The sequence below is a fragment of the Sminthopsis crassicaudata genome, chromosome 5 (genome assembly GCF_048593235.1).
Source record: "Sminthopsis crassicaudata isolate SCR6 chromosome 5, ASM4859323v1, whole genome shotgun sequence".
Lineage (NCBI taxonomy): Eukaryota > Metazoa > Chordata > Mammalia > Dasyuromorphia > Dasyuridae > Sminthopsis > Sminthopsis crassicaudata.
In genome coordinates this window covers 135,770,847-135,797,842 of record NC_133621.1, presented here as the reverse complement: position 1 = coordinate 135,797,842, position 26,996 = coordinate 135,770,847, and the positions used below count along the sequence as shown (strand labels likewise).

General features: G+C 35.9%; 1 protein-coding gene across 3 annotated transcripts in view; it reads right to left on the bottom strand.

The window, feature by feature from the left end:
• IMMP2L (inner mitochondrial membrane peptidase subunit 2) overlaps positions 1–26,996 on the bottom strand; it is a 353,770-nt gene that overhangs the window by 287,400 nt on the left and 39,374 nt on the right. For all 3 annotated transcript variants that reach the window (XM_074266875.1, XM_074266876.1, XM_074266874.1), the window contains exon 2: positions 5,667–5,803. In XM_074266875.1, coding sequence (XP_074122976.1) covers positions 5,667–5,801 — 135 coding nt within the window. In that variant the 5' untranslated portion in view covers positions 5,802–5,803. The remainder of the gene's footprint in view (positions 1–5,666; positions 5,804–26,996) is intronic.

Sequence of the window (26,996 nt, the reverse complement as noted above, 5' to 3'; positions counted from 1 at the left end):
TATGCAGGAAAATGAGATGGAGGGAACTGAGCTTTAGGAAAATCATTTTGCTCGCTGAAGGATGATATAGAGTGGGTGAGATTTGAGGAAGACACACTTACCTATTGCAATAGCCCATGCTATTAGTCATGAGGGCCTGCCCTAGAATGGTAGCAGTATCAGAGAAGAAAGATGGGCATATATGAGATATGTAACAGAAGTCAAACTGACAAACTTTAGCAACAACTCGGATATGGTAAAGTGAGAGATAGTAAGGATTGATGTAATCCCTGGATTACTTGTTGATTGGTAAATACATAGTATAGAAACTCCTCCATGTCTCAGTGCAGGCTCTGCATATATTTGCCCTATAGATGAATCTAAGCCTGCATATGTGATAGACCTTAGATGAAGACCAGTGTACAGTTTTGAGGCACCAGGCCAGTTTTTTTTTTTAAATAATAATAGTTTTTATTTACCAGATATATGCATGGGTAATTTTACAACATTGACAATTGCCAAATCTTTTGTTCTAGTTTTTCCCCTCCCCCCAGATGGCAGGTTGACCAATACATGTTAAATATGTTAAAGTATAAATTAAATACAATATATGTATACGTGTCCAAACAGTTATTTTGCTATACAAAAAGAATCGGACTTTGAAATAATGTACAATTAGCCTGTGAAGGAAATCCAAAATGCAGGCAGACAAAAATAGAGGGATTGAGAATTCTATGTAGTGGTTCACACTCATCTCCCAGAGTTCTTTCGCTGGGTGTAGCTGGTTCAGTTCATTACTGCTCTATTGGAACTGATTTGGTTCATCTCATTGTTGAAAATGGCTTCATCCATCAGAATTGATCATCATATAGTATTGTTGAAGTATGCAATGATCGAAGTCCTGCTCATTTCACTCAGCCATAAGTTAATGTAAGTCTCTCCAGGCCTTTCTGAAATCATCCTGCTGGTCATTTCTTACAAAACAATAATATTCCATAACATTCATATACCACAATTTATTCAGCCATTCCCACCTGATGGGCATCCACTTAGTTTCCAGTTTCTGGCCACTACAAAGAGGGCTGCCACAAACATTCTTGCACATACAGGTCCCCTGCCCTTCTTTAAGATCTCTTTGGGATATAAGCCCAGTAGAAGCACTGCTGGGTCAAAGGGTATGCACAGTTTGATAACTTTTTGAGCATAGTTCCATGTAGCATGCACTCCTGGCAGTTACAATTACTAGTCTGTCCTAGGCCCAACAGAGTACCTTTAACCACTGACCTTTGCAATGTCAACTCTACCCGGTTCACCTCCTCTGAAGCCTTCAAAGGTCTCTGGCCATGATTTATTGAATCTATAGTTTAATAACCGGTAGCACGCTCAAGAACAGCCACATGTAATCTTAAAAGCCTTTATTATACCTACTCACATAATGCACTGGCTTAATGCCCTGACTTGTTAACTCCTTAGTGAACACCTGGTCTGAAGACCCACATGTTCACTACCAAACTCCTTACCTCTCGGCTATCCATCAGCTTGGCTCAGCTACCCCAGGCTGAGCCAGGTTAAAGAGAGTGACTCCTGTCTGCAGTGGGCTTATAAAGGGCCTGTGAGGTCACACACACAGCCAACCAGTGAGAGAGCCATCACTCATTATAAAGCTATCTCAATATTGCCAGGATCCCACTCACAGGGCAGTCCTATATCCACAGAGATTACTTCTGGGCCACTCAAATCTCCTGTTGTGCTGTGCCCGCCCATTTAAAGGGCCCTTACAGTTCCAAATTGCTCTCCTCCAGAATGACTGGATATATTCACAATCAGGACAGTTCTTTAAGGTCAAAACATCTTGAGTAATTTATCTTCAGGGACTTAGCCATTTCACTGAAAATAAGCAGTATGGGAGAACTCACTGAGGCAGCTGGCTACTTTCTCATAATGACACCTGGGATAATCCTACAGAGAGCTTCCTTGATTGGCACTGTCTAAAAAATGTCTAAAGTAATATTTAAGTCCTTTAAGCCAGAGTCTTTTTGGAATGTCACTCATGGAAAAGATGCTCTGCTTGGGATCTTCCCAATCCGGACCCTGAAAGCTGTGATTTGGGATTCCCCAGCTATTTAACTCAGGAATTTGTGGCTCTCAAAATTGATGATGTTTTTCTTTCAATATTATTACTTTCCTTTTTTCTCTTTACTATTTTGCTTATCTTTGCAATATTACTATTGTGTTTTTGTTGTAATTGTCACTTTTATTTTAATCACTGAACTATCTTATTAATCATTACTATTATTAATCATAACTATCTTATTAATCATATTAATAAGTTATTAATCATAACTATCTTATTAAGCTAAGATTGGTAAACTTATTGCAGGAGTAAATCTGAACTACATAATCCCTTAATCAGACATAAATCTGAGAGAGTGAGAGGGTGGATTAATCTCTATAGAAACAAAAAAGATAGAAGGGGATAAGACTTTAGGCAGAAAGATAATGAGTTCTGTTTTGGATATTTTTAAGAAGAAAATGCCTGACCATTCAAGATCATTTCCATTTATATTTTAGCCTTAATCACTGAATGGATGTGGCTTCAAATAGAGACTGTTAAAGACTTTAGTTTAAAAAGGTTAAAATCTACCATAACGTCTAGGGCCATGTCCAGTTGTTTTGAATCATAACTGGCCACTAGACCCAAATGTTTCTGGAGGGGAAAGTGAGGCTGGTGACTTTGCATGGCCCTCCCTCACTTAAATCCATTTCACTTGCATGTCATCACATCACCTCCCTGATGTCATGGTTCTCTTCATGAACTAAGGACAAACAACAACAATGGGTCTTCTGGTTCAGAGAATTTTCAATGTGACTGAAGATAATCTTTCTGATCTTCAACATGCTTCAATCTAAAGTTACCATATTAGAACTTTTCTCCTTGGTTCATAAAAAACATATTAATAATAAAATAACTAAAGATCCTCAATATCTGATTCTCCTATTTCATTTTCCCACCAAAAAAGGAGAGATATAATAATAATAATAATAATAATAATAATAATAATAATAATAATAATACACATCATGTTTTATCTTCAAAGTGATATTTATTTGATGAAAATGTCTCATAGTAGTAAGTTATTCCTACAGAAAACTATATAATTCTAATGTTTCCTAGATTTTCTATTTCTCTAAGGAAAATCAACACAGAAAGTCATTTAAGAAATTTTCTCATTCAGTTTTAATCCTGTTAGGATTCTTCTAGGTGCTAAATCACTGGAATGGATATAATTATGGTACTTAACAGTTCTCTAGTTCAGAATTCACACCTTTAAAGGGGTTCAAACCTTTAAAGGAGTTCACACTGGTCCTTTAAGGAGCTCCCACAAGCCCAGGGAGTACTCATAAGCCCATTCTCTGGGAGGACATAAGGAGCCAACATTGAGTGGGGAAGTCAGTCTGGATTGAGTCAAGGAGAGGACTTCCCAGGAGAACTTCAGGGAAGGCCGAGGATATTCAGAGAGTCAGGAATCAGTGGATTCACAAGTCCAGCAGATTCACAAGGCTAAAGGAAAAGCGTGTTTATGGACTTCTGAGAGATTCACATCTAGGATTGACTTCTGGGAAAGCCACATCCTACACTCTTGGTGGTGAAGTCAAGATTTCATCCTCACGTCTACCTTCCTACTGGCTAGAGACTTTGGATTCAGAGGGATCTAGAGGCTGAAGCTGGATAGAGACATTGGGGAAAACAAGATGCTGGAGGCTGAAGGACTAACCTTTGGATTTGGAGACATTTGGACAAGAGCTCTTGGGAGTCAAGAAGAGAGACAGGCTTCTACTAAAGCTAACTGGGCCCCAGTAAAAGATTCAGGATTTTGAAGGACATAATATAGGATCTGGACTTTAACTCCTGACTACATTTAGAGTGATTATACTGAACTGAAAGGAAGGCTGCCTCCAGAAGCCCCCCAAGAAATCCTGCTCCCAGAGAATGATTACAATTTAGAGAAACAGAAAATTACATTTTGGCGCCCATCATGGGGCAGATAGGACCCTGATGCAGGGAAAAGTGTCTCTGACCTAGAAATAAGGGTGAGTTAAACAAAGAAACTTTGTTAAAGAGCTAAAGTAGAATTTCAGCAAAATGGGGCAAATTTTTAGAAAATAGCCTTCTGTTTCTGTTCAAGGAATATGTTTAGAGAACATTGTCAAGGTTATGAAAAGCCAAGGATTGATTATAACTTTGGAGGAGAAAATTGAACTTTTAAAAACTGTGCAGTTCATATGTCCTTGTTTTTCTATGGAAAAAGAATTGGATCTAGAAAAATGGAAATTAGTAGGAGAGGAATTTTGTCAATACTACAACAAAAATGGACTTGACTCAATTTCCAAAGACACACTTACTTACATCAATAAAATAGAGAAAAAGCAGGAAATGAATTGAGAATGCAACTTAAAAAACTAGGAAAAAAAAATTTAAAATCTCCAATTAAACACCAAGTTGATAGAAATAAAATTGATAGTAAGAAAACCACGCAAATAATAAATAAAATTAGAAGTTGGTTTTCTGATGCATACAATTTAATTCAACTGGCTTTAGGAAATTTTATAAGTTATAGAATAAGGAAAAAGAAGAGAGCAGGAGGGGAAGGAGTCAATTAAATTAAGTGAAAAGGATAGCAGGAGAAATTAGATCATTTCCAATCCCCTGATGTACCTCCCTCAATTAATTCTTCTTGGGTGGAGGAAGAAGAAGGAGGGGAAGAGGCAAGAAACACAAACAGAATCTCCGTGAAGCAGCCTATGACAAGATTAGAAAAAGCATTGGTTAACTTGGACAAGAACTCTAAACTGAGTCTAAGGAACCAAAGAGAGAGGAAGGCCTCCAGAAAGTTAGCCTAGCCTCAAGTGAAGGAGACAAGGCTTAAAAGTAGAAAAAAATAAAAGATCTGGAGATAAGATTTGGAAAGAGACAGTAAAGGACTTTAACTTCTGGCTGCATTATTCAACTGAACTGAAGCCAAGGCTGCCTCCAGAAGCTCCCCAAGAAATCTGCTCCCAAAGAATGAACACAATCTAAAGACAACAGAACATTACATTTTGGCCTTTAAAGGTGTGAACTCTGAACTAGAGAATTGTTAAGTACTATGCTAAATTGGATAATTATATCCATTCCAGTGACTTAGCACCTAGTAAGAATCCTAACATAATCCCCCTCTGATTATTACATATTTAAATAAGAATAGGGATTAGACCTATGATTTCATTAGTATAGGTAACTCACTGATAAGGAAATTCCTTTCACTAACACAGGTCGGTACTTTCTCTGAAATGTTGAGTTGTTGCCTAAGGCTCTGAGCAGTTGTTAGTTCAAGGATTTAGTCAGGGCCATATCCTGTTTCTTCCAGGCTTCAGAGGCAGAACTTTATCACCTACATCACAATGTCTCTCTACTTTACATAACATATAGTATTCTATAAATCCAACAATTTAGTCAAGCAAAGATGCTCAATTTTTTTTTTTCTTTTTTCTTCTTGAATATAACTTTCAGTCTAAAAGTCTGGCTTCATTATGAAAATGTTCAACTTGGTTCTCATTTACAGGACTTTGTAAATAAAAAAACATAGTTCTTGTTAAATATAGTAAAAAATACTTAACAAAAGAATAAAAGTTTTTATTACGTATACCTGCATTGAAGCACCTTCCACTCTTGCAATACAGGCCACTCGATCCAGAAAAGTTACTGTTACAGGCATAGCTACAAAGAACCCTTTCAAAAAGGCTTTCAAATATCGTCCCCCAAAGCCTTGAATCAACACCATCCCTAAAAATATAAAGGGGAAAAAAGGTAAAAATTATGGATAAGAAAAGCAGGAATTGTTTCCACAAAATAAAAAGAAAAAAAGAGAAAATCAAAAGTAGAGCTTTTCAAAAGAGATCTTTTACTATATAAGTCAATTAAACAGGAAGAACAAATATGAGACATTTAAAACAATTAAATTTAAGATAACGTGTAGTCAAATGACTCCTAACACATTTTCACATTGAATCCTTTTGTACTAAAAGAAAACCTATAATTTAAAGGCCTAATGACAAATCCATTAACTCTGCTGAGCTGTTTGAATCAATGCATCAAGATGAAGTCTAGATAGGTAACCTCAGTGAAAAGTTGCCCACTACAAGGCAGAAATAATTAGAGAATGATAAATTTAAAAAAAAAAAATAAGCATGCCAAAGTTAAATTCTTTCATATTCCAGACTGGTGAGTAATCTGTAAAGGTTAATAAAAATCCCACTATGCACAAATGAAATGTGGAAATGAGATTATTCACCTCCATTTAACATTACTTGTAAAGGATTTTTATCACTGTTCTTTATCAAAATTTAGAGTCATTTGGGGATCAATAACTTCTCAAGTATCCTCCATTCAGGGAAGAGGGAAACAGTAGGAGTAAAGTTATATTCTATATTAAGAATCTCAGATCAAAAATACCTACATACAAGTCAGTAGAAAGCATCTTTCTTAGTTGGAGTAAAAATAAAATTTGCTTCACAGATCTTAATTATTATATCATCATTATTATTATACAAATAGTATACAAGTACTAGAACAGTATAAAACAGAATATGTTTTGGATTTTTAGAAACAAATGGTCACCCTACCAATAAGACTATATCACTATTAGTACTTCAGAATATAATTGAACAATTAGAGATGAAACTCTGAGAAAAAGTATTGGTGAAATTGGGAGACAGGAATGATTACAAGAAATGAAGAAAATAATTGCATAGGAGAGGCCATAAGAAAAATGGTCATCATCTCTTTTGACTATGAATGTAGGATCCTGTCCAGGAAAGTGTTAAATTTATATTTGATATGAAAAATTGGAACCATCCTTGACAAACAAATAGGCATATCTACTTGAACAATGCATCAGTGGTATCAACAATACCTAAGAATAATGTTAATTGAATGACTCCATATTTCACTTCACAAATTCTCAACAAGCATTTGTTCATTTGTCCTCATTTTACACAGGAGAGGAAAACAAGGTGCCCGTGAATGTGGTACAATAGAAAGATCACTGCTTCTGGAGGCATGACTTATGCATATTTAAATTATGTCTCTGTCACTTAAAACTGTGATTATGGAAAGGTCTCTTAACTGTTCTGGACCTCAAGTGTTTAATGAGACAAAATGTGAGAATTACTTACTCATCTTCTTTTCCTTAACCACCACATACACTCCTTCCTTACCCTTAGAAATTTCTATGAACTAATCTTGTATGTGTTTTGCATTTAATATAAATATACAAATTGTTTCCTGTAATAAAATATAAGTTCCTAGAGGGCAAAGACTAGAATTGTTTGTTCTATTTTTGTCCTTGTTTCCCCAGCATACGTGCCTGGCACATAGTTAATATCATAATTACTTTCTAAACATTTTGAATTAAATATGTTTGTATACCTAAGTAATTCTAGTAGAAATAAATGGTAGTGATATGTATACATTAAGGGGAATATAAACTTCTAAATTGTCAGTAATCTAATTTGTCTATCTAGAATGAGTATAACTTCAGAATCATTTTAGATTACATTGCTTTTAAAGTAAGCAATTTAACTCAAGCTTTATAAGCAAGAGTAATTTTTAAAATTAGAATGTTTACTGGTTGACATACATAACATTAATAAAATGTGAATGTTTTTCTAAAGATTGTAAATGTTTTTAATAAAATAATATTGTGAGCAGCTTCAGCCATTTGAATTCAGAAAACAGTAAACTTACATGACAACTCCCAATTCTATATTACCTATAAACCATTTTTAACATGAATTCTTTAAAGAAGCTAATTTACTTTCAATGACAACATCTTTCAGCCAGAGATCTAAAATACCTTTACTAATTCTTTTTACATCACCTATACGTGAGATTTAACATTCCATTTCAATGGATCATTTCATAAGGATCTCATTTATCATTTTCTACATGCCTTGTAATAGAAGAACAATTTTAGCATACTTATTAAATCTGTACTGCCCAGACTCAAAAGATGTATTTTCCCTAGCCTTAGATTTCATTAGCTCAGTCTCTATAAAAACAGTTCCAATTTACATCAACTACTTTCACAACAAGGCAAAAATGGCCTGAATCCAAAAGTTCAATAACCTTCACATATAAAGAACATTGTCCTTCTGCTGCTTTTGAAAATGTTTTCAAAAAAACAACTGAAACAGATGTGCCCAGTCTAGTAATATGCAGAGAACAAAATTCCCTATATCTTGGAGTAAAGATATAAATTGGTAGGTATGCTCCTTAAAAGCAGCTTGAAAATCATATTTTTGTAAATCAAATTATATTTCAAATACAGTTTTGGAAAAGGTATTAGTTTAGATTCTGAGGACCTTGACTCAAATCTCTCACTGTACTTATTGCCCATATGTTAAATCATTTGAACTCTGTGAGCCTCAGTTTCCTGATATCAAATAAGAGTATTAAATTAGATAAACTTTGAAGTTATCTTCTAACTTTGAAATTCTGTAATTTTGTGAAACTGTTCTGTAACTTGCTAGGGTACTGTACTATCTATTCTTTGTGTTGGTTTTCATACACTAAAAAATATTACAGATTTAAAAATAATTCGTAGCAGTAAATGGAATGGCAAAGACATGCTCGCCAGCCTTTTCTAATTCTACTCTCTTGTGGGGAGACAGAGAAGATACTGAATAGGAGTCTTCCTTATTTAAACCATGGTCAAAAACTTGGAGTACTTCACATAGGAAGCTTGTGAATCGTACAGAACAGTACTGTCATGTTTTCCATAAATTTCTAAGGGAACATTGTTTAGATTACCTTTTGAAATACTTATTTATTCACTCCTCAAAGGTATCTAATTCTAAATAGGAAAAAAATATGTTGACTTTTCAGCTTAACTCAGAGCTAGTCATGAAAGATCTGTGCATACATATTGGCAGGGGTAATGAGAGACAGGAAGGTAAAGCAGCGTGCCCCCAAACTTTTTTTCCTTTTTTCCCATACAGTTGGCTCTTCCAGACCCAGCACTGAAATTTTTAGTCTTGAATCCGTACAAAGTCAACTACTTGTGCAGAGTCACCCTAACAGACCTCAAGTTTAAACTTTATTTGTATTTAGGTACATGTATATCCAACCTTCAGGGAATGGTGGTTCAGAAATACCTTGCACAAGAGCACTTAAAAATGGAGGAGCTGAAACAGCACATAATACATGTATCATGAGGAGGTGGGCTAATTAACAGACTTTTGCTCTTTCATGGAAGTCATTTACTCTGTCTATAAAAGTATAGCGAGCAGTTTAAAATTCACACCTGTTTCACCCAACTGCTTTCTGTCTTAGTGTGCTAATAAAAAATTTTACCTTTCTTTTCCTGAGTTCACCTCTAAAATAGAAAAAAAATTTATTTTACTTGCTCAATGTAGAAAGGATCACCATTGATGTGAATTTGTCTTTCCCTGCTTATATAGAAAAAGTTATGGGGAATATAAAAGAGGAACTTTTGACTCTATTTTTTCTCTTTCCCCTTTATTTACAAATATCAAAAGCAAATGGATCTCTTTGGGGGGGGGGAAAACAAAGATTGCATTCTTTTTTCATACAAAACTCAGGAAATAGAGAAGGCTTTATTAGAGGTAACAATTGAATGGAAGAAAAACAGACCAATCTCCAGAAGGAGATGAGCTGGCAGGAATAAAAATAGAGCAAATTGAAGATTTTCACTATGAAACCAATTGTATCTCCCACCCCCATCACACTAGATCTTTCCCTCATTGCACTTTGGTGGCCTTAGTCCCTTTTCTATAGTCAGCTGGAGCTTCCCTAATCCACCTTCCTTTAGACTGTAGCTAGAGAAAATCCTCCTATAGCTCATGGAGTAGTGAGAGGTATTCTTGACATCCCCAAAGAGAGTTCTGCTTGTATCATTATCTACCATAAAAAAATATCATAGCATGACCACGGAGATTAAGTGCTATAGAACTAAGAACATATTGCAAACAATTATCACTGGGAATAAATGCTAAAACCTGAGTTCAAATCTTGCCTCAGACTTACATTAACTAATGCTAAGTGAAATGAGCAGAAACAGAAGATTATTGTACATGGCAATAGCAAGATTATACGATGATCAATTCTGATGGACATGGCTCTTTTCAATAATGAGATGATTCCAGTTCCAATTCCAGTTGTGATAAAGAGAGCCATCTGCACCCAGAGAGAGGACTATAGGAATTGAGTGTGGATCACAACACAGCATTCTCACTCTTTTTGTTGTTGTGTGCTTGCATTTTGTTTTCTTTCTCATTTTTTCTTTTTTTGATCTAATTTTTCTTGTGCAGCATGATAATTGGGGAAATATGTATAGAAGAATTACACATTTTTAACATATATTAAATTACTTGCTATCTGTGGAAGGGGAAGGGGGAAGAGAGGAAAAAAATTGCAAGGGTGAATATTAAAAATTATCCATGCATATGTTTGAAAATAAAAAGCTTTAATAAAAAAAAAAATCCTGCCTCAAATACTAGCTGTATACCCATGGACAAGTCATTTAATCTAGCTATACCATAGGATTATTATGAGGTTTAGTAAATCTTAAAGTATTACATAAAGTCAGGCTGTTATTAGCAGATATCAAATAGTCATGAGCTTCTCTCTCTCCCTTCCAGAGAAATCAAAGTTTATTGGCAAGACAAAAATCAAGACAACTGCCAATAGCACAAAATGATCAAGCTCTAAGCCCTCTACAACACTTCCCTCAGTCACTTTTAATGACCACTGAAACATTGTTCTCATCTGCCCATTCTAGTGGGGGAAATCTTTAAACACTTGGGTAGACATCGCCATGACTCACAGATAGGCTTGAGGCCCATAGGTTACCTTCAATTGGTTTTAGTCTAAATGCCAAGGTGGTGTGGCCATTGCAATGCTATAGGTTCTTGGAACCAGAGGTGTAAATTGAGCACCAGACAGACCCCAAAGATAAATGAGCAGCCCTAAAAAAAGAGTTCAGTAAGCCTTCATAGCAGAGGTGCTAGTTGTCCTGGAACAACTCATATATTCCAAACTAATAGGGCACTAGAGGTACATTTCTCTTAGGAAACATCTGCCAACCAAAAACTGGTCCCTCAAAGCCAGAAAAAAGAACAATGTTTGTCTGTGATGTTATTTCTCTAGTGACTATGAAAATTATATACATTCAAATAAACATTCAAAAATTATTTTTCTTGACTCATAAGCAAATTTAGTTCATTGCTGCACAATACATAATTGCAAATAAGTGTTCAGATTCATATGAATTCTTAATATTTGCCATGTGTTTTACAATACATACATGCAAAAGTCCTAAGAAAAAATGCAAAGTTCAAACACAGACGTCCAATCTTAAAAACGGCTGAAAAAAAATTCACAAATAGAGGGGAGTGAGAAAGGTCCTCGCACAAGAATGTAAAATACTTCCCACTAAGTTTGAAGTATTTTTTCACTTGAGAATAAGTACTTCTGAGGCAGCTAGGTGATGGCACAGTGGATAGAGTACCAGCCCTGAAGTCAGGAGGACCTTTTACATTTCCCAAATGATTTATTTTTACTTTCTGAGCTCTCCCCCTGCCCTCAAATTTTTACCAGTGAATATATTTTTACAAATAACTCAATATCAGTAAACAGGTCTTATAATAACACAATCAAATATACTGTTTTCATTACACACCTGACTCTGTTCCAGTGTGTTTATAAAGAAAATAGACCCTGGACCAGTCACTTAACCCTGATTATCTTGCTAAGAAAATTAAAAAAAAAAAAAAAAAAGAAAATATGATAAATCCAAGTCTTTGATATTAGTCACTAAAAACAGGAGGGGGTCAATTCATCAATTATTCAAATTCTTATGTTACTTTCCCTCTTGGTCTGATATTCCTTGTATAGCATGGCAAATATGGAAATATATTTAGAAGAACTTGCCCTATATTGGATTGCTTGCTGTCTCTGAAAGGGGGACAGAGGGAGAAAAAATTGAAACACTAGTTTTTCAAAGGTGAATGTTGAAAACTCTTTGCATGTATTTGGAAAAAATAAAAACTATTTAAAAAGAAAATACACTTTTTACACTGAAGAAGGAATGAAAAGAATTGAGGAAGAAGGAAAAAGAGTACGCTTTAAATACATATGCATGTATATATGTATATATATATATATATATGTGTGTGTGTGTGTGTGTGTGTGTGTGTGTGTGTGTGTGTGTGTGTATACATATATATTTATGGCTCTGTGCAAATGGGTGTGTAATGAAAGTTATCTTTATATACTTCAAATGCTTTCATATGTAAGAGGTATTAGACATGTTCTATTTGGCATAACCAAAGCTATAGGTAAAAGTTACAAAGGAACAAATTTAGATGATGTCAGGAAAATTTTTTCTAACAATTAAGAGTAGTTCAATGGTAAAGTCTACTATCTTCTTCCTGACAGAAAAGTAATGGTCTCAAGATATAGAAAGACACACATATTTTTTAACATGATCATTGCATATATTCATCTTGCTTGACTATACTTATTTGTTACAAGAAGGGAGAATGGAGAGGGAAGATATGTATGTGCATAACATCTGTGTATTTCAGTTAAAGTAGAAAGGTCCAAAAATTGAGTGTTCTGACTCTAAGGTAATGATTTCTGTTTCTTCACAGGAAGTCATCAAAAAAAATGTATAGTTGTCTTCTTGCCAATTACCTTTTAGTAGATATTCCTTTTAAGGTATAGATTATGGGACTAGATGGCCACAGCAGCTCCTTCTAGCACTGAAATTCTGTGATTAAAGTATGGTTACCAATCATGCTTTACCTTGAGCAAATCTGTCCAACTCTCATATAAATGACATTATAATGTATGAGGGTGAGGAAGTGAATTACTGGTAAGGTTCCAAGAAACTTGCAATGATCAGCTAGGAGCATCCAGGGTTTTACTCTCAGAGCTCCTTAGCATAATTCCATAGTTATGGTTATGTACTAAAGATTTCTTTTTTTCAGTGGTGAGTACCACTATGATAGCAGGGTTAACCTTGTAAGTAAGGATTAAGTGATCTCAACTGTGGAGGTTAGAAGGGGCAGAAAGCCAAGCAGATTATTACATCTGCTACTGATATTAGCACAAGGACCAAGTAGCTGATGACAAACAAGTAAAATGGCATTCACTATGAATGAAGGTCTGTAAATACAGCCTTAATTAAACATATGGGAATAAGGAGGCACTTGGAAGGAATCTAAAGGTCACGAGACAGTAAATCATAATAATGTTAGCTATGGTGAATCAGCATCATCAATAGACCTAGGTTTTAATAGCTGTTCTTCCACTTATTAGCTTGTCTGATTTCTCTGGGTCTCAGTTTCTTGCTCTCTAAATTAGGGACAAAAATATCTGAACCACCTACTTCACAAAGTTCTTTTAAAAATGAAACAAAATATAAATACAGCACTTTGAAAATGTGAAGCATATATGTAAGAGTTGGTTTTTTTTCCAGGCATACTAATAACATAGTTTGAATAGGTAATCCTCTATCACCAAATAAAATGTCTAAAATTATAGGATTTTACCCTGCTACTTTTATATTACAATAATCACTGGGTACTTGGATTTATGCAAATATATGAAAAATAACTCATTTCTAAACATATCACTTTTTTTTAACTGGCTTGACTTAGCAGTTCTTGTAGAGAAAATCTCCTGAGGAACAAGAAAGCAAGAGAAAATGTGGGAAGAATAAAAGTGGGCCAAAAAAATTGGCCCACAATGATTGCAAAAGCAAATGTCGATTATATAGTGTCCTAAAGCAAAAGTCAATCATTACAAAAAGTCAGTCCTGCCAATACTGACCAAGATTAGGGCTCTCTATCTTGAACCAGAACTGTTTTTTGTTGGAGGGAATCCCAACCGTCCATCAGAAAGATGAAGAGGTGCAATTGATTACTAGAAGAATAGATTCTAAAAAAAAATAATCCATTATAAAAAAAAAGATAGATATGCTAGATAGAAGATACAATAGGAACATATGAAAAATAAGTCAACTTGGAAGGCAGGCAAATTTTTGTCTTTTGAAAAATAATTACACAGAAGTGACCAACAAGGCACTTGTATCTGACAGCATATATAATATTCTGTACCTATAGTCCTCCATCTCAAAATTAAGAAGAAAGATCTTTCCTCATTTATTCTTCAGGACTAAGAGTAGTAATCTTAGTAATCAACTAAATAATCTACTGTAATCAAGTAGCATTTTGTTAGCAATTTCCACAGTAACATGCAATTTCCAAGTATGTGCACAGATGCTGTCATTTATGCATATATATTCCAACTTAACAAAATAAAATAATAATATTTCCTGTAAGTGATGACATATGAATTTTAGGCTAATGGAGGAATGCCCTCATGCAAATATTAACTGATAACAGTATTTGCTAACAGGTACAACACAAATTATAGAAGTTTGAGCTATTTAACTAAAATGGAACTTATTTCTGGAATAGTGGTAGTCTAAATTAGCAAAAGTTTGCTTTCAACACATTGAAATTTAAACTAAAACTTTTAGATTTACATGTTGTTATTTGACATTTATAAAAATGATTGAAATTTATATTAAAAAAAAAAAAAAAACATAGCTTCTGAGGAAAACTAGAAGCATGGCCAATTGGATAGACTAATAGCTTTAGAGAAAAGTTCAAGTGGGTTCAAGGCCCACCTCTGGCACATATTGGTTATGTGACCCTGGGCAAGTAATTTAACTTTTCAGATATTAACACAAGCAGGATTCTTAATATGTTTTGTGTCATGGACACATTTTATAGTCTAGTAACATCTATGAAATTCTTTTCATAATATGTTTAAATGTATAAAATATGCAAGTATACAAAGGAAATCAATTATATTAAAATACAATTATCAAAATATGTATTTTTCAAACTCATGGATCCCATGTTAAGACTCTCTTTTTTAAACTCATGTCACTTGCAAATTCCTGCTTTGTATCAATGAAGCTAGTTCTTTTGTTGAAGTTATTTTGATTTGTTAACTAATAGGTCTGGACCAGAAATAATTGTTTTTGTCATAACAGGACCTTTCTAAAACAAAAAACAAAAAAATTACAAAATCACTATATGAGAATGCTCAAAAAACAAGAGCAAAAACATTGTCATCTTTTTAACATCATTAAAAATAGGAGAACCATGAGAAGAAAAAGATAACAGCAGTGAGGAAATAAGGAAAGAATATATGCAAATACATAAAAGGTGGGATATAAGAAGGTGAAAAGATACAAATTAAACTAGTAATGGGAAAGTTCAGCTGACAAATAATTTAAATGAAAATTTCATATTTAGGTAGTCTGCATTCTATATCAGAACCATCTAAACTATCTAAATATGTTACTTCTTGACTACCTTAATGTCTCTCACACTAGCCAATGGCAGGAAGAGAAGTTTATAAGGCTCCTTTGCTTTTGTCCATTTATCTAAGCTGCTTCTTCCAGCAACTGTGGTGTTTATGTTGTGTTCTAAAAGAGCTTTACTTAGGCCTTATTTCACTGGGACTTAATTACATACACATTGAATAGGTAGCTGCCTAAGGAATTAAAATTTCAGGAACCAGGAAATGACTCTCTAAGCCCCTTAAAAGACTGCAGGATAGCTTCCTTTATGAAGAAACAAAAATTTTTGCCACACAATTAGAGAGAATATAAAATGAAAATATTTCTTAGAAAAAAGCAACATGTTCACTGAAAATTCATATGAAAATATAAAGAACTGTATTTAGATTTTTTTCCTGAAAGATTTTAAACAGGGAACAAGAGAAAGGAAATAAGAAACTACAATGACTCAGGAAATCAAGAGATCAGAGAATTTTTGAAAGATGAAGAAAAGAAACATTTATGGAAAGCAGGGATTAAGGATGCTTTGTCAGAGTTCTACTTTACAGATTTGCCCAGAATTAGATCCCAGTGCAAATCTCTCCTCTATCACTTTTCTTTAAATGGGCCTTAGGCAAAAAGAAAAATCATTCTCAGCCTGCAGATTAGTCTTACTATAAATAATAACAAATAATATACAATCATTTCAACTTAGATTCAAAGAAATTTTTTGTAGCCAACCATAGTTCAGAGACCACCCTAACACAAAAGAGAGCATCTTATTTATTCAAAAAGAGACAGTATCATGAAGGCCCAAGACTAGATGCTAGAAAAGGTCACCATTAAAATAAGCTTGATGTAAAGGGCAGTTTAAAGTTTGAAGGAAAAAAATTACTTAAGTGGTATTCTTCATGCTATATTACAAGAGAATTTGTTGAAATGACAATAAAGCCAAGAATAGCACCAAAAGCCAAAAGAGCTGCTTCCCTGATCATTACAAGTTACTGTTTATGTAGTTACCTGTAAAATTTAAAAATAAAAACTCCAAGTTGTAATGCATTCACAAGTCAAACCTCACTCAATGTAAGGTATGATAAGAAACAATAATTTTAAAACAATTTAAGGAAACAGAATGGTCCCAAATGTAAAATTTTGAAGGAAAATCAGGAGTTATAAAGAAAAACAGAATCTTAACTTGCTCATATAAACACTAAATCTTAATTATTTTGTTAGCCTCTTTCAAAAACTATTTTCATGATTATAATTCACATAAATTAATTATATATTCATTATAACAATCAGAAGCATAATGGTATGGGACATATCCTTTGAATTATCAGGTTTTCAAATTTGTTGTTAAATATATGTTTTGTCCATACTTATTGCACTGTGCAAGAAACCATGAAAAATATTATGATATAAAGAAAATATCTATTTCCCAAAGAGCTTAGAAACTAGATGCCCAGGTATTCTTTGAAAAGCAGAAGACAAAGGAACAGCATAAAACAGGCACTGGAAGTCTGAGTTAAGTCAGAGATAAAAATGTCAAAAACAAATTCAGGGATAATAGATTTGTACCAAAGCACAAATATGAGAAGATAAATCATATAAGACAAGTAAGTTAAGTGGAAGACTGAAAACTTGGAATTGTGGGTTAAAGAGATTCCATTTTATTTCAAAGGAAGCAATGGGATATAATAGAAAGAATATCTGCTCTAGAATTAGGGAAGCTGGGTTCAGCTCCTGCTTCCTCTGACTCAATGCCTGTGTAATCTTATTAACAACTTCTCTGACCTCAGTTTCCTCATCTATATAATGAGGGGATTGGACTAACTGGCCTCTAAGGACCCTTCCATGATCTATAATCCTAGGAGAAGATATTCCAAATACCTATCTGATATGAAAACTATGACATAGGAAGAATACTCAAGCAAGAGAATATATTACAGCAGGAAAAATTAGAAACAATGAAACAGATATAAGGCTATTCCAACAGTCCAGTGAAAAGGGGGATGGATCCTTAAAGTAGGATTATATCAGAAATGGAAAGGAAGGATCAGATTCAAAAGACATTTTGGGAAAAAGAAATGAAAAGACTTAACTGATTGATATAGATGAGAAATAGAGGAATTTAATTTTTTTTCAGACAACTGGATTAAGCACTTACTAAAATAAATAAATGAATGAATGGATATGCTATAAATTAGGGATGTAAAAATAAAGAAAGGCAAAAGTACCCCTCTTGTCTCAAAGAGGTCACATTTTAATGAAGAAGATGAAAATGAAATTACTAGGTATATACAAAATATGTTATTAGAAAATGGAGATTAATCTCAGAGCAAGGGAATTGGGAAAAACTTCCTGAAGAAGAGTAAGGTTTCACTCAACTTGTTCACAGTAAACTGAATCTTTTTTTAAAGTGTTTAGTAAATGTTTTATTCATTCATTCCTCCAATCATATCAAGGTCTCACTCAACTTGTTCACAGTAAACTGAATCTTTTTTTTAAGTGTTTAGTAAATGTTTTATTCATTCATTCATACTCCAATCATGTCTATATTCTCATCATATATATATATATATATATATATATATATATATATATATATATATATATATATCTGTTGCTTCCTCCATTAGAATATAAACTCCTTGTGAACTAACAAACTCAGTTTTCTTGAACACTGCCCTTTTGTTAATTTTCAATTTTGTTTTCTTCCTACTTTTTCATTTTTCTTACGTCTCCACTTTTTAAAAATTTTGTCTGTTTTTTCCTTGTGCTCAGTACAATTTTTGCAAATTATCATATATTTTTCTTGCTTCTTATTTACTGTGTAAATTTATAAATTTGCCTTTTTATTTTTCCAAATACATGTAAAATTGCCTTGTCTCTGCTTTAAAAAAAATAATAAAAGATAAATCTCAAATATTTCATCCTTATTTTTATGGAATCTGGAAAGTCTAGAATTTGGATAATTTATCCATTGTTTATTTCAAATTCTCTATACTCTTTATCTTAATTATTTCCTATATCAAAGCTCTGATTTCTATCTACATTTTTACACACAGATAAAATATTTCTTCTTTAAATTCTTTCATTTCTCCTCAGAACTATCTTATGGATCCTTATAATTGTTCCACAGTCCTTTTATGAGCCCTGTAGAACATGCTATAATATTTTCTTCCCCCCTCTCACTGAATAATACTTTTATGTTTTCCAATTACATGTAAAGATAGTTATCAACATTCATTTTTCTAAGATTTTGAGTTCTAAATTTTTCCCTCTCTTCCTTCCTTCCCCTTCCCTAAGACAGCAAGCAATCTGTTTTTACAAGTACAACGATTTTAAACATATTTCCATATTAATCATGTTGTGAAAGAAAAATCAAAACAAGGGAAAAAAACAAGAAAGAAAAAAAAAAGAGGTGGAAACAGTATGCTTCGATGTACATTCAGTCTCCATTGTTCTTTCTCTGGATGAGGATGGCATTTTCCATCTCAAATCTATTGGAATTGTCTTAGATCACAGTATTGCTGAGATCTAAATCTGTCGTAGTTGATCATCACACAATTTTTCTGTCACTGTGTACAAAGTAAGTATTGAAAGAAGCTATAGAACCTAAGAGGTAGAAGTGAGGAGCAAGAGCATTTCAGGATAAGATATAGCTAAGGCGTAGAAATAGAAGATGCAATGCTGAGTGCAAGGAGCTGAATCATAGTTTATATGGAGGTGAGAAAATATAAGAATACTAGAAAGTTAAAAAAGGGAAAAGGTTACATATATGTATATGTAGACATATATGTAGAAATATATACAAATGCACATTTGGGGAGCATTTGCAGGGAGATAATAATTTAATCCCAGTAAAATAGAGCAGTGTTATGGAAACTAAAAAAGAGGATAAAAAAAAAAAAAAAAAAGGTGACCAATAGTATCAAATTCAACAGAATGGTCTAGAAGGATGATGATTGAGGAAAAAGTCATTTGATTTGGAAATTTAGGGAAACTAAAGTAATTTTAAACAATTATTTACTCTTCACTTATCCTATCATAAAAAAGTTCTATTCCATCTCCACCTGTTAAATCTTACCTGTCCCTCAAAGGTCCAGTAAGAATGCTACTTTTTTTATTCAGATCTCCTACATGCCCTCAGATTTCATCCCCTTATCACTCTCATCATTATTTAGCTAGCATCATTATTTACAATTTATCTCTCTACAAAAGTTAAACTCCATGAAATCCGAGGTATTGCAAAGTTCATTTTTGCAGCATGATGTGCCACCAGTTCTTAGGTACTTAAAAAAAAATTACTGCACCTGAACACTAAAAATTGATATCTTTTCCTTATGGTAATTCTACATTTGTGAAATTAAATATTGAAAAGAAATGAGTTATTCGGTAGGTGCAATCAAGAAATTCAAGGTTAATCAACTTTAGCATATTATAACCTTATCAAAAAAACAAGAACCAATTTGGAGTACTCAGGAGTATCACCGAACAAATGTGCAAAACATGGCTGGACTTTTAGTCATTTAGCTTACTCAGAAATCAAGAGAGAGTTGATCAATAACAAATGAGATAATTAACATTAGACCTTACTATCACCCTATCATGAATCCATTAATGAAAAAAACTACAAACCACTAAAAGTTTAATCATTTTACTATATTAACATCCCAATATTCTATTCATGCATAGATGAAATAACCAACATATTCCTACAAAACAAGATGGTTGAAAGGTCAAATAAGTGAAGTTTATTTAGCAACTGCTCAGAGCAGAGTTTGTGTAGAACATGAATTCCACTCTTATAGACACCTCTCTTGCAAAAATGAATAGTTTTACTTCTCTTGGAAATGAGGTATACCTGGAAGAATAATTGAAATTTAAATGGCTTTATTTCTTTTAATGTGATTTCATTTCAGGAAAGATTTTTGTTTTGTTTTGTTTTGAGGTAAAACACAACTACTTATAAACATGTATAATAACAGAAAAGGTCAACTATTTTCCATGAACATTTCCCAATATGCTATAAAAAACCTTTTGAATTTAACCACTTATTTTGAGGATGTCTGAACTTCTTTAGAAATATTTATCTATATGCTTAATATTGGATGCTGATATTTTCCACATTCCTTGATGATAATAAAGTACTATTGCATTTGTATATAATTGTTTATAAAAGAATAAGAAATATAATTCTAATACAGAAAATAGCAAGAAAAAATACAGAGTAGGTTTTGGAAAAAGTGTGCTCATTCTGGCATGCAGTTGTTTCCCATATATTTATTATATTAGAAGTAGTACAATGAATTATTTGCTGATCTTTCAAATGTGAAGATTATATATAATACTGATGAGGGAACCCTGAAACTCTCCTGATTTTAGGGAGGAAACCAGGAAGTAAATTCTTGAGAAAATCCTTGAAGGGGAGAAATTCTCTTTGAACCCTTGAGAAGGTCTACTCTGGAAGAAACCGCCCCAAGAAATCAAGATAAGTAGTTTGATTCTGTTATCCTGGCAGAGACTGGCAACACCCTCTACTGATAACACCCTCTATTGATTACACCCTCTATTGAGTTGAAAATTAGTCCAGGACCATTCATTCAATTGGAGATCTCAGTCTGATTTTTCAACTAAAACTGCCCCTACCCCCAGGCCAATATCTACCCAAAAAACTAAGAACTGTCAGCAAACCTCTTTACAAATCTCCTTATTGAATTAGGGGTTTGTCCACTAAGAGAATTCTTAGTGAAAAAAAAGAAAAAAATAAAATAAAACTTTCCTTTTTATTGCCACGACCGCTCAGGTTCATGAATTCTTTTCAGTTTGGACCTACATCTTTCTGTCTCTGAACCCAATCTCACACACATCATTTTTGGTGGCCCACTTGGGATTCCCTGAGAGATCTGAGAGAGATTCCCTGAGGTAAGCCCCCTTTCCTCTGGCTCATTCTATAGCAGTAATAGACCAAACTCCTGGGAACATTTTGGGCTATCTGGGACCCTATGCCCAAGCAGAATTCTCTGTCTGAGAATGTTTGGCCAGAAAATTCCTGCGACTAAACAAAAAAGACCCTTAAATTGGGGAAAGTTTTTGTCATCTCCCCCCACACTCCCCACATAGAACAGAAAGCTATAGAATTGGGAAAGCTTGGGGCCTATGGCAAAAATGGGCCCCATTACTTCTTCTATTCCTAAAGTTTCTCCTTTAGGCTGTCTCTTTAAAAACAGACAGATTTGGCTTTAAAAATCTCAAGAGCAAAAAGCTCATTTATTTTTGCAATATTGCCTAGACTCAATAGATCTTAGAGAATCAGGAAAGGTGGCCCATTAATAGCTTAATTAATTACACCACAATTAAAGAGCTGGACTTATTTTGCAGGAGACAAGGTAAATGGACTAAAGTTCCTTATGTTCAGGCTTTCATAGTTTTCTCTCAAGACTCTAAATTAAGGCAAAATTGCCAGATGTTATTGGTCAGGTTTAATGCAACAGAACTGAAGATAGAAACTAACCTTTTAGAGGACCCCCTTCTTTTTACACTCCTTTAAGGGCACAAGAAGCTTATGCTCCCCATTGCAGTACTTGTCAGGAGCTTTGCAAATCCCCTCCAAAACCACCCTCTTATCAAAAACAGTTCCTTGGGTCCCACAAGCTGCGGAGGAGAATCCTGCCCTTTTCCTAGGCTGCCTTGTAGAGATTTTAAGGAAATACACTAATATGGACCCCACTTCTCCAGAGGGGACCACTGTCCTCAGCTTGCTTTTCATTAACCAATCTGCTCCAGACATATGAAGGAAATTGAAGAAGTTAGCCTTGGGACCCCAGACTTCCATGGCCCAATTACTGGAAGTGGCTTTTGGAGTTTTTAACAACAGGCTGCAGCAGAGGAGGAGAACCGTAGGGCCAGAACGAAAAAGAGAGCAGGCTCAACTTTTGGCTGCTGCTATTTCCAAAAACACAGGGGTTTGTGCTTTAGGTGTAAAGGGCAGGGACACTGGGCACACAACTGCCCTCGAAGAAACCCCACCCCCAGCCCTTGCCTTGAATGCAATAAATAAAGGCATTGGAAGAAGGACTGCTCGGAAAGGGGTAGAGCTGCTGTCTTGAGCCTTGCCCTCCAGTCTTCTCAGGACCCAGAGTGACAGAGCCTGGAGTTCGGCCAGGCCCCCCCTTACTCCATCACCACCACCAAACCCAGGGTTACTTTGGATGTATCAGGTAAAGCCATTGAATTTCTTTTTTGATATGGGGCCTCTCTTTCAGTTCTGCTCTGCCTTTCGGGTCCCACTCACCTAATCCCTTCCTATCCCACCCCATTATAGGGGCAAGATTTGAGGGTGAAATTGGGGGCCCAATTATCTCTTCTTAGACCTCCGAGGGGTCTTTTTGTATTCCTTTCAAAACCCTCCCATATTCCCTATGAAATCTGGGAGGAAATAAGTTTCTTCTGTATGGGAGTAGGGAATCTCCGGAAGGGTGACACATGCTACCCAGCCCTAATTAGGCTGCCAGATCCTACTGTAATTCCTCATAAATGCCAATACCTACTTAAACCTGAGACCAAGGAAGGATTGCAACCTCTGATTGAGAAATTCCTTAAGTTTAAGCTTCTGATTCCCTCCGAGTCTCCATGCAACACTCTAATTCTTTCTGTTAAGAAACCAAAAGGGCAGTTCTACATGGTACAAGATCTCAGGATAATTAATGAAGCCGTCATTCTGATCCATCCCATTGTGCCTAATCCTTATACAATTCTCACTCAGATTCCAGGAGAAACAAAGTGGTTCTCCATTCTAGATCTTAAAGATACCTTCTTCATGCCCTTGCATAAAGACTCACAGTCTTCTCTTTACTTTTGAGTGGGCAAAGCCAGGGGAGCTTCCCCACCAACTTGGAGGGTTCTGCCTCAGGTCTTCTGACATAGCGCACATATATTCAGACAGGCCTTAGCTAAAGATTTAAGGGAGCTAGAGCTGCCCAGCAGCAGCCTTATCCAATATATGGATGACATTTTACTTTGCAGTCCCACTAAAGAAGAATCCCTAAAAGCAGTCACAAATACCCTAAATTTTCTGGCCTTGAGGAGCTACAGGCTCTCCTTACCTAAAGTCTCCATAGCCTGCCAGTCTGTCAAATATTTTGGCCACAATTTCATCCCCACCTCCTGCTAACTGAGAGAACAGGCTACTCTAAACCTTCCAGGCCCTGCCTCAAAGAAGCAACTGTGTACCTTTTCATACATGGCTGAATTCTTCAGGATCTGGATCTTCAATTTTGGGATTATTGCCAAACCCCTCTATGATTCTATTCAAGGTCCCAATAACCTTCCTCTTGAATAGGGACCTGATCAGTCTAAAGCTTTTAAAACCCTGAAAGCCAAACTGATCACTGCCCCTGCCTGTGCCCTGCCTAACTTGGAGAAGCCCTTCACCCTGTATCTGGATGAGAGGGGTGGACAGGCTTTGGGGGTCCTCAGTCAGGCTCTGGGTTCTGACCCCAAGCCTGTATTATTTCTCAAAGAAGCTGGACTCAGTTTCCCTAGGATGGCCTTCTTGTCTCAGAGCAGTGGCTGCCACAGCCCTTTTAATTGAGGAAGCCTCCAAACTCACCTTGGGTCAAACATTAGAGGTTTTAACACCACATAGAGTCAAAGCATTCTAGAAGCCAAAGGGCATCTCAACTGGGAGGCTTACTAGATACCAAGCCTTCCTACTAGATACCCCCGACCTGACTCTCAGGGTGTGCCACCCTAAATCCTGGCACCGTGCTCGCTCCCTGACACCTCTCAACTGGGAGAAATTATCCATAATTGTGATGAAGCTCTAGATTCTGTCTACTCCAAAGGAAATTCCCCTTGAAAACCCAGATGGGAAGTGGTTTACAGATGGGTCCAGCTTTCTTGAAAATGGGGAGAGAAAGGCAGGTTATTCTGTGGTGACCCTTTATAGTACCCTGGAGACTGAGCCACTTCTACCTCGTGGGACCTCTGCTCAGAAGGCTGAGCTCATAGCTCTAACCAGAGCTTTTGAAATGGAGAAGGGAATGAGAGTGAACATCTATACTGATTCCAAATATGCTTTTCAAATCTGCATGCTCACAGGGCAATATGGGAGGAAAGAGGTCTGTTAGCAGCAAAGAATTCTCCCATTAAACATGCAGGAGAAATTCTACATCTATTGCAAGCTGTCGGAGAACCCAGGAAGGTTTCAGTCATATTTTGTAAAGGACACCAGAAGGGAGATTAGCTTCAGGCCAAGGGAAACAGGTTTGCAGATTCAGCTATTAACGCTGCTTGAGTCACCATTGACTATGGCACCCTTAATTCCCCAACTCCCTGATTCTTTTACCCCTTTCTACAGATCACAGGAAAAAGCCCTTGCAAAGGAAAGGGGTACCATCCTTTCTCCCTCTAGCTGGTTTCAAACGCCCTCAGACCACCTCTTAATCGCAGAGGCAAGTCAGTGGAAATTGATCTTTGGTCTTCATCAGGCCACACAGTTGGGGAGAAATGCTCTCCAATCCCTGGTGAAACTCATTTTCACTGGTCACAAGCTGGAAAATCAATCAAACAGGTCTGCCAGGCCTGCCCAATTTGTGCCCAGGTGAATCCTGAAGGAGCTGTTAAACCTCCCGCTCTCCCGAAGCCGGTTCAGAGAAGGGGCATGTATCCTGGTGAGGATTGGCAAACAGACTTCACGCATATGCCTCCTTGTACAGGTTTCAAATTGCTTCTAGTCTCTGTTGATACCTTCGCTAACTGGATGGAAGCTTTTTTTCTCAAGAGATTGCTAAGTGCCTGCTGAAAGAGATCATTCCTTCTTTTGGCCAGCATAGGTACTTATTGAGTGAAAATGGCCCGGCATTTACTTCTCAGGTAAAGCAAGCTGTAGCCAAAGTGCTTAAAATCACCTACTACCTCCATTCTGCCTGGTGCCCTCAGGCCTCTGGAAAGGTGGAGAAACCTCAAGCGAGTTCTCACTAAACTGTGCTTAGAGAGAGGATTGGATAAGGAACCTCCCATTAGGACTGCTCAGAGTCAGACTTGCACCTTGGGAGGACATTAAGCTGAGCCCTTTTGAACTTCTGTATGGAAGGCCTTTCCTAACTACTGACATTCTTGTAGATCCAGAATAGCATCTGGTCGCTCAGTCTGCTACGCAGCTTGGTGAAGTTCAGAAGGCCCTTTCTGGATATGCAAACAAGCATCTTCTGAAATCTACAGATGCTCATGCTCAGGTTGCCTCTCCTGTAAATCCTGGACACATGGTGTACTTAAAAATCTGGAAGCCTCAAGGGTCTGACCTTCTAGATGTAAAGTGGAAAGGCCCAAACAAAGCCATTCTGACTACTTCAACAGCAGTTAAACTGAAAGGTCCCCCAGCTAGATTCATATTTCTAAGATTAAAAATGCTGTTTCTGTTACCTCTCCTTCAGATACCTCAGTATATTTCTGTGAGCCCATAGAGGACCTGAAGTTGTGGTACTTAAAGGCACAACAATGCTAGTACCCTGGGTGGGATATTTAGAACATGAAAGTATTCTCTATAACCTGAGAGCCACAATCAACCAGCTGGCCAACAAAACCCGCACACTCTCTCAGGGAGATCCAAGAGTCCCTGAACTCTCTTGCTAACATGGTTTTAGTTAACTAAATGGCCTTACATTATCTCCTTGCCTTTATCAGGGATGTCTGCGTTCAATACCTGTTGCTACATGTACATTAACAATTCAAGGGAAGTTGAGCTTGACACTGAGAGAATCTTAGAGAAAGCCAGCTGGATGCAAGACATTCATGAGTAACTCCTCAACGCCCCCCCCTTCCTCTGAGTGGAATTCATGGCTATGTCTCTACTAACCCCTCTACTAACTCCATTTTTAATTATTAACTTTTTGCTCATTTTCAGCCCCTGCTTTTTCTGTCTGCTAGTGAGATTTGTTTCCTCTAGGCTTCAAGCTGCAAATTTTCAACTGCTCCTGCAACCTGGAGATCATGGGACAACTGATAGGAACACATCATCAATATCTGTTGGATGTCACAGCTGCTGCCTTCAGTTCTCATATTTTCCCTCCTAGCACAAACCCCAATGAGCTCAGGGGCACCACTATGACCCTTCTTAGCTCGAAGAAGTTACAGAAGTCTGAGATCTTTGCCCTTTTGTCCCCAAATGAATTTGGGGGTAACTGCTTGAGGGGAGAAATGATGTGAGTGAACACTAAAAATTGTGTAAAATAATCACTGAAACCATGTCTCCTTTGATCTGAAAAAGAAGAGATCAGGGTTTCCCAGGCTCCAAAGAGTCTAGAAAGAGGACCCATCATCCCAGGATGAGAGAAGCAACATTATTCACGGGTAAATCACCTCCCATTGATCTTTTGGGAAGTCACATCCTCACTTAAGAAATTCTAAAATCTTCAAAGAAATTACCATTCAATTGAGAACTCCTGGTCTGATTATCAATTCAAACCACCCCCAGATTTACTCAAAAACTAAGTCTTTGCTAATCATTCTTTGCAAAATATTTCTTAAGAAATAGGCACACAAAGGGGAAAGCCTCTTAGTGTAACATAAAATCTCCTTTCTTGCCACAGA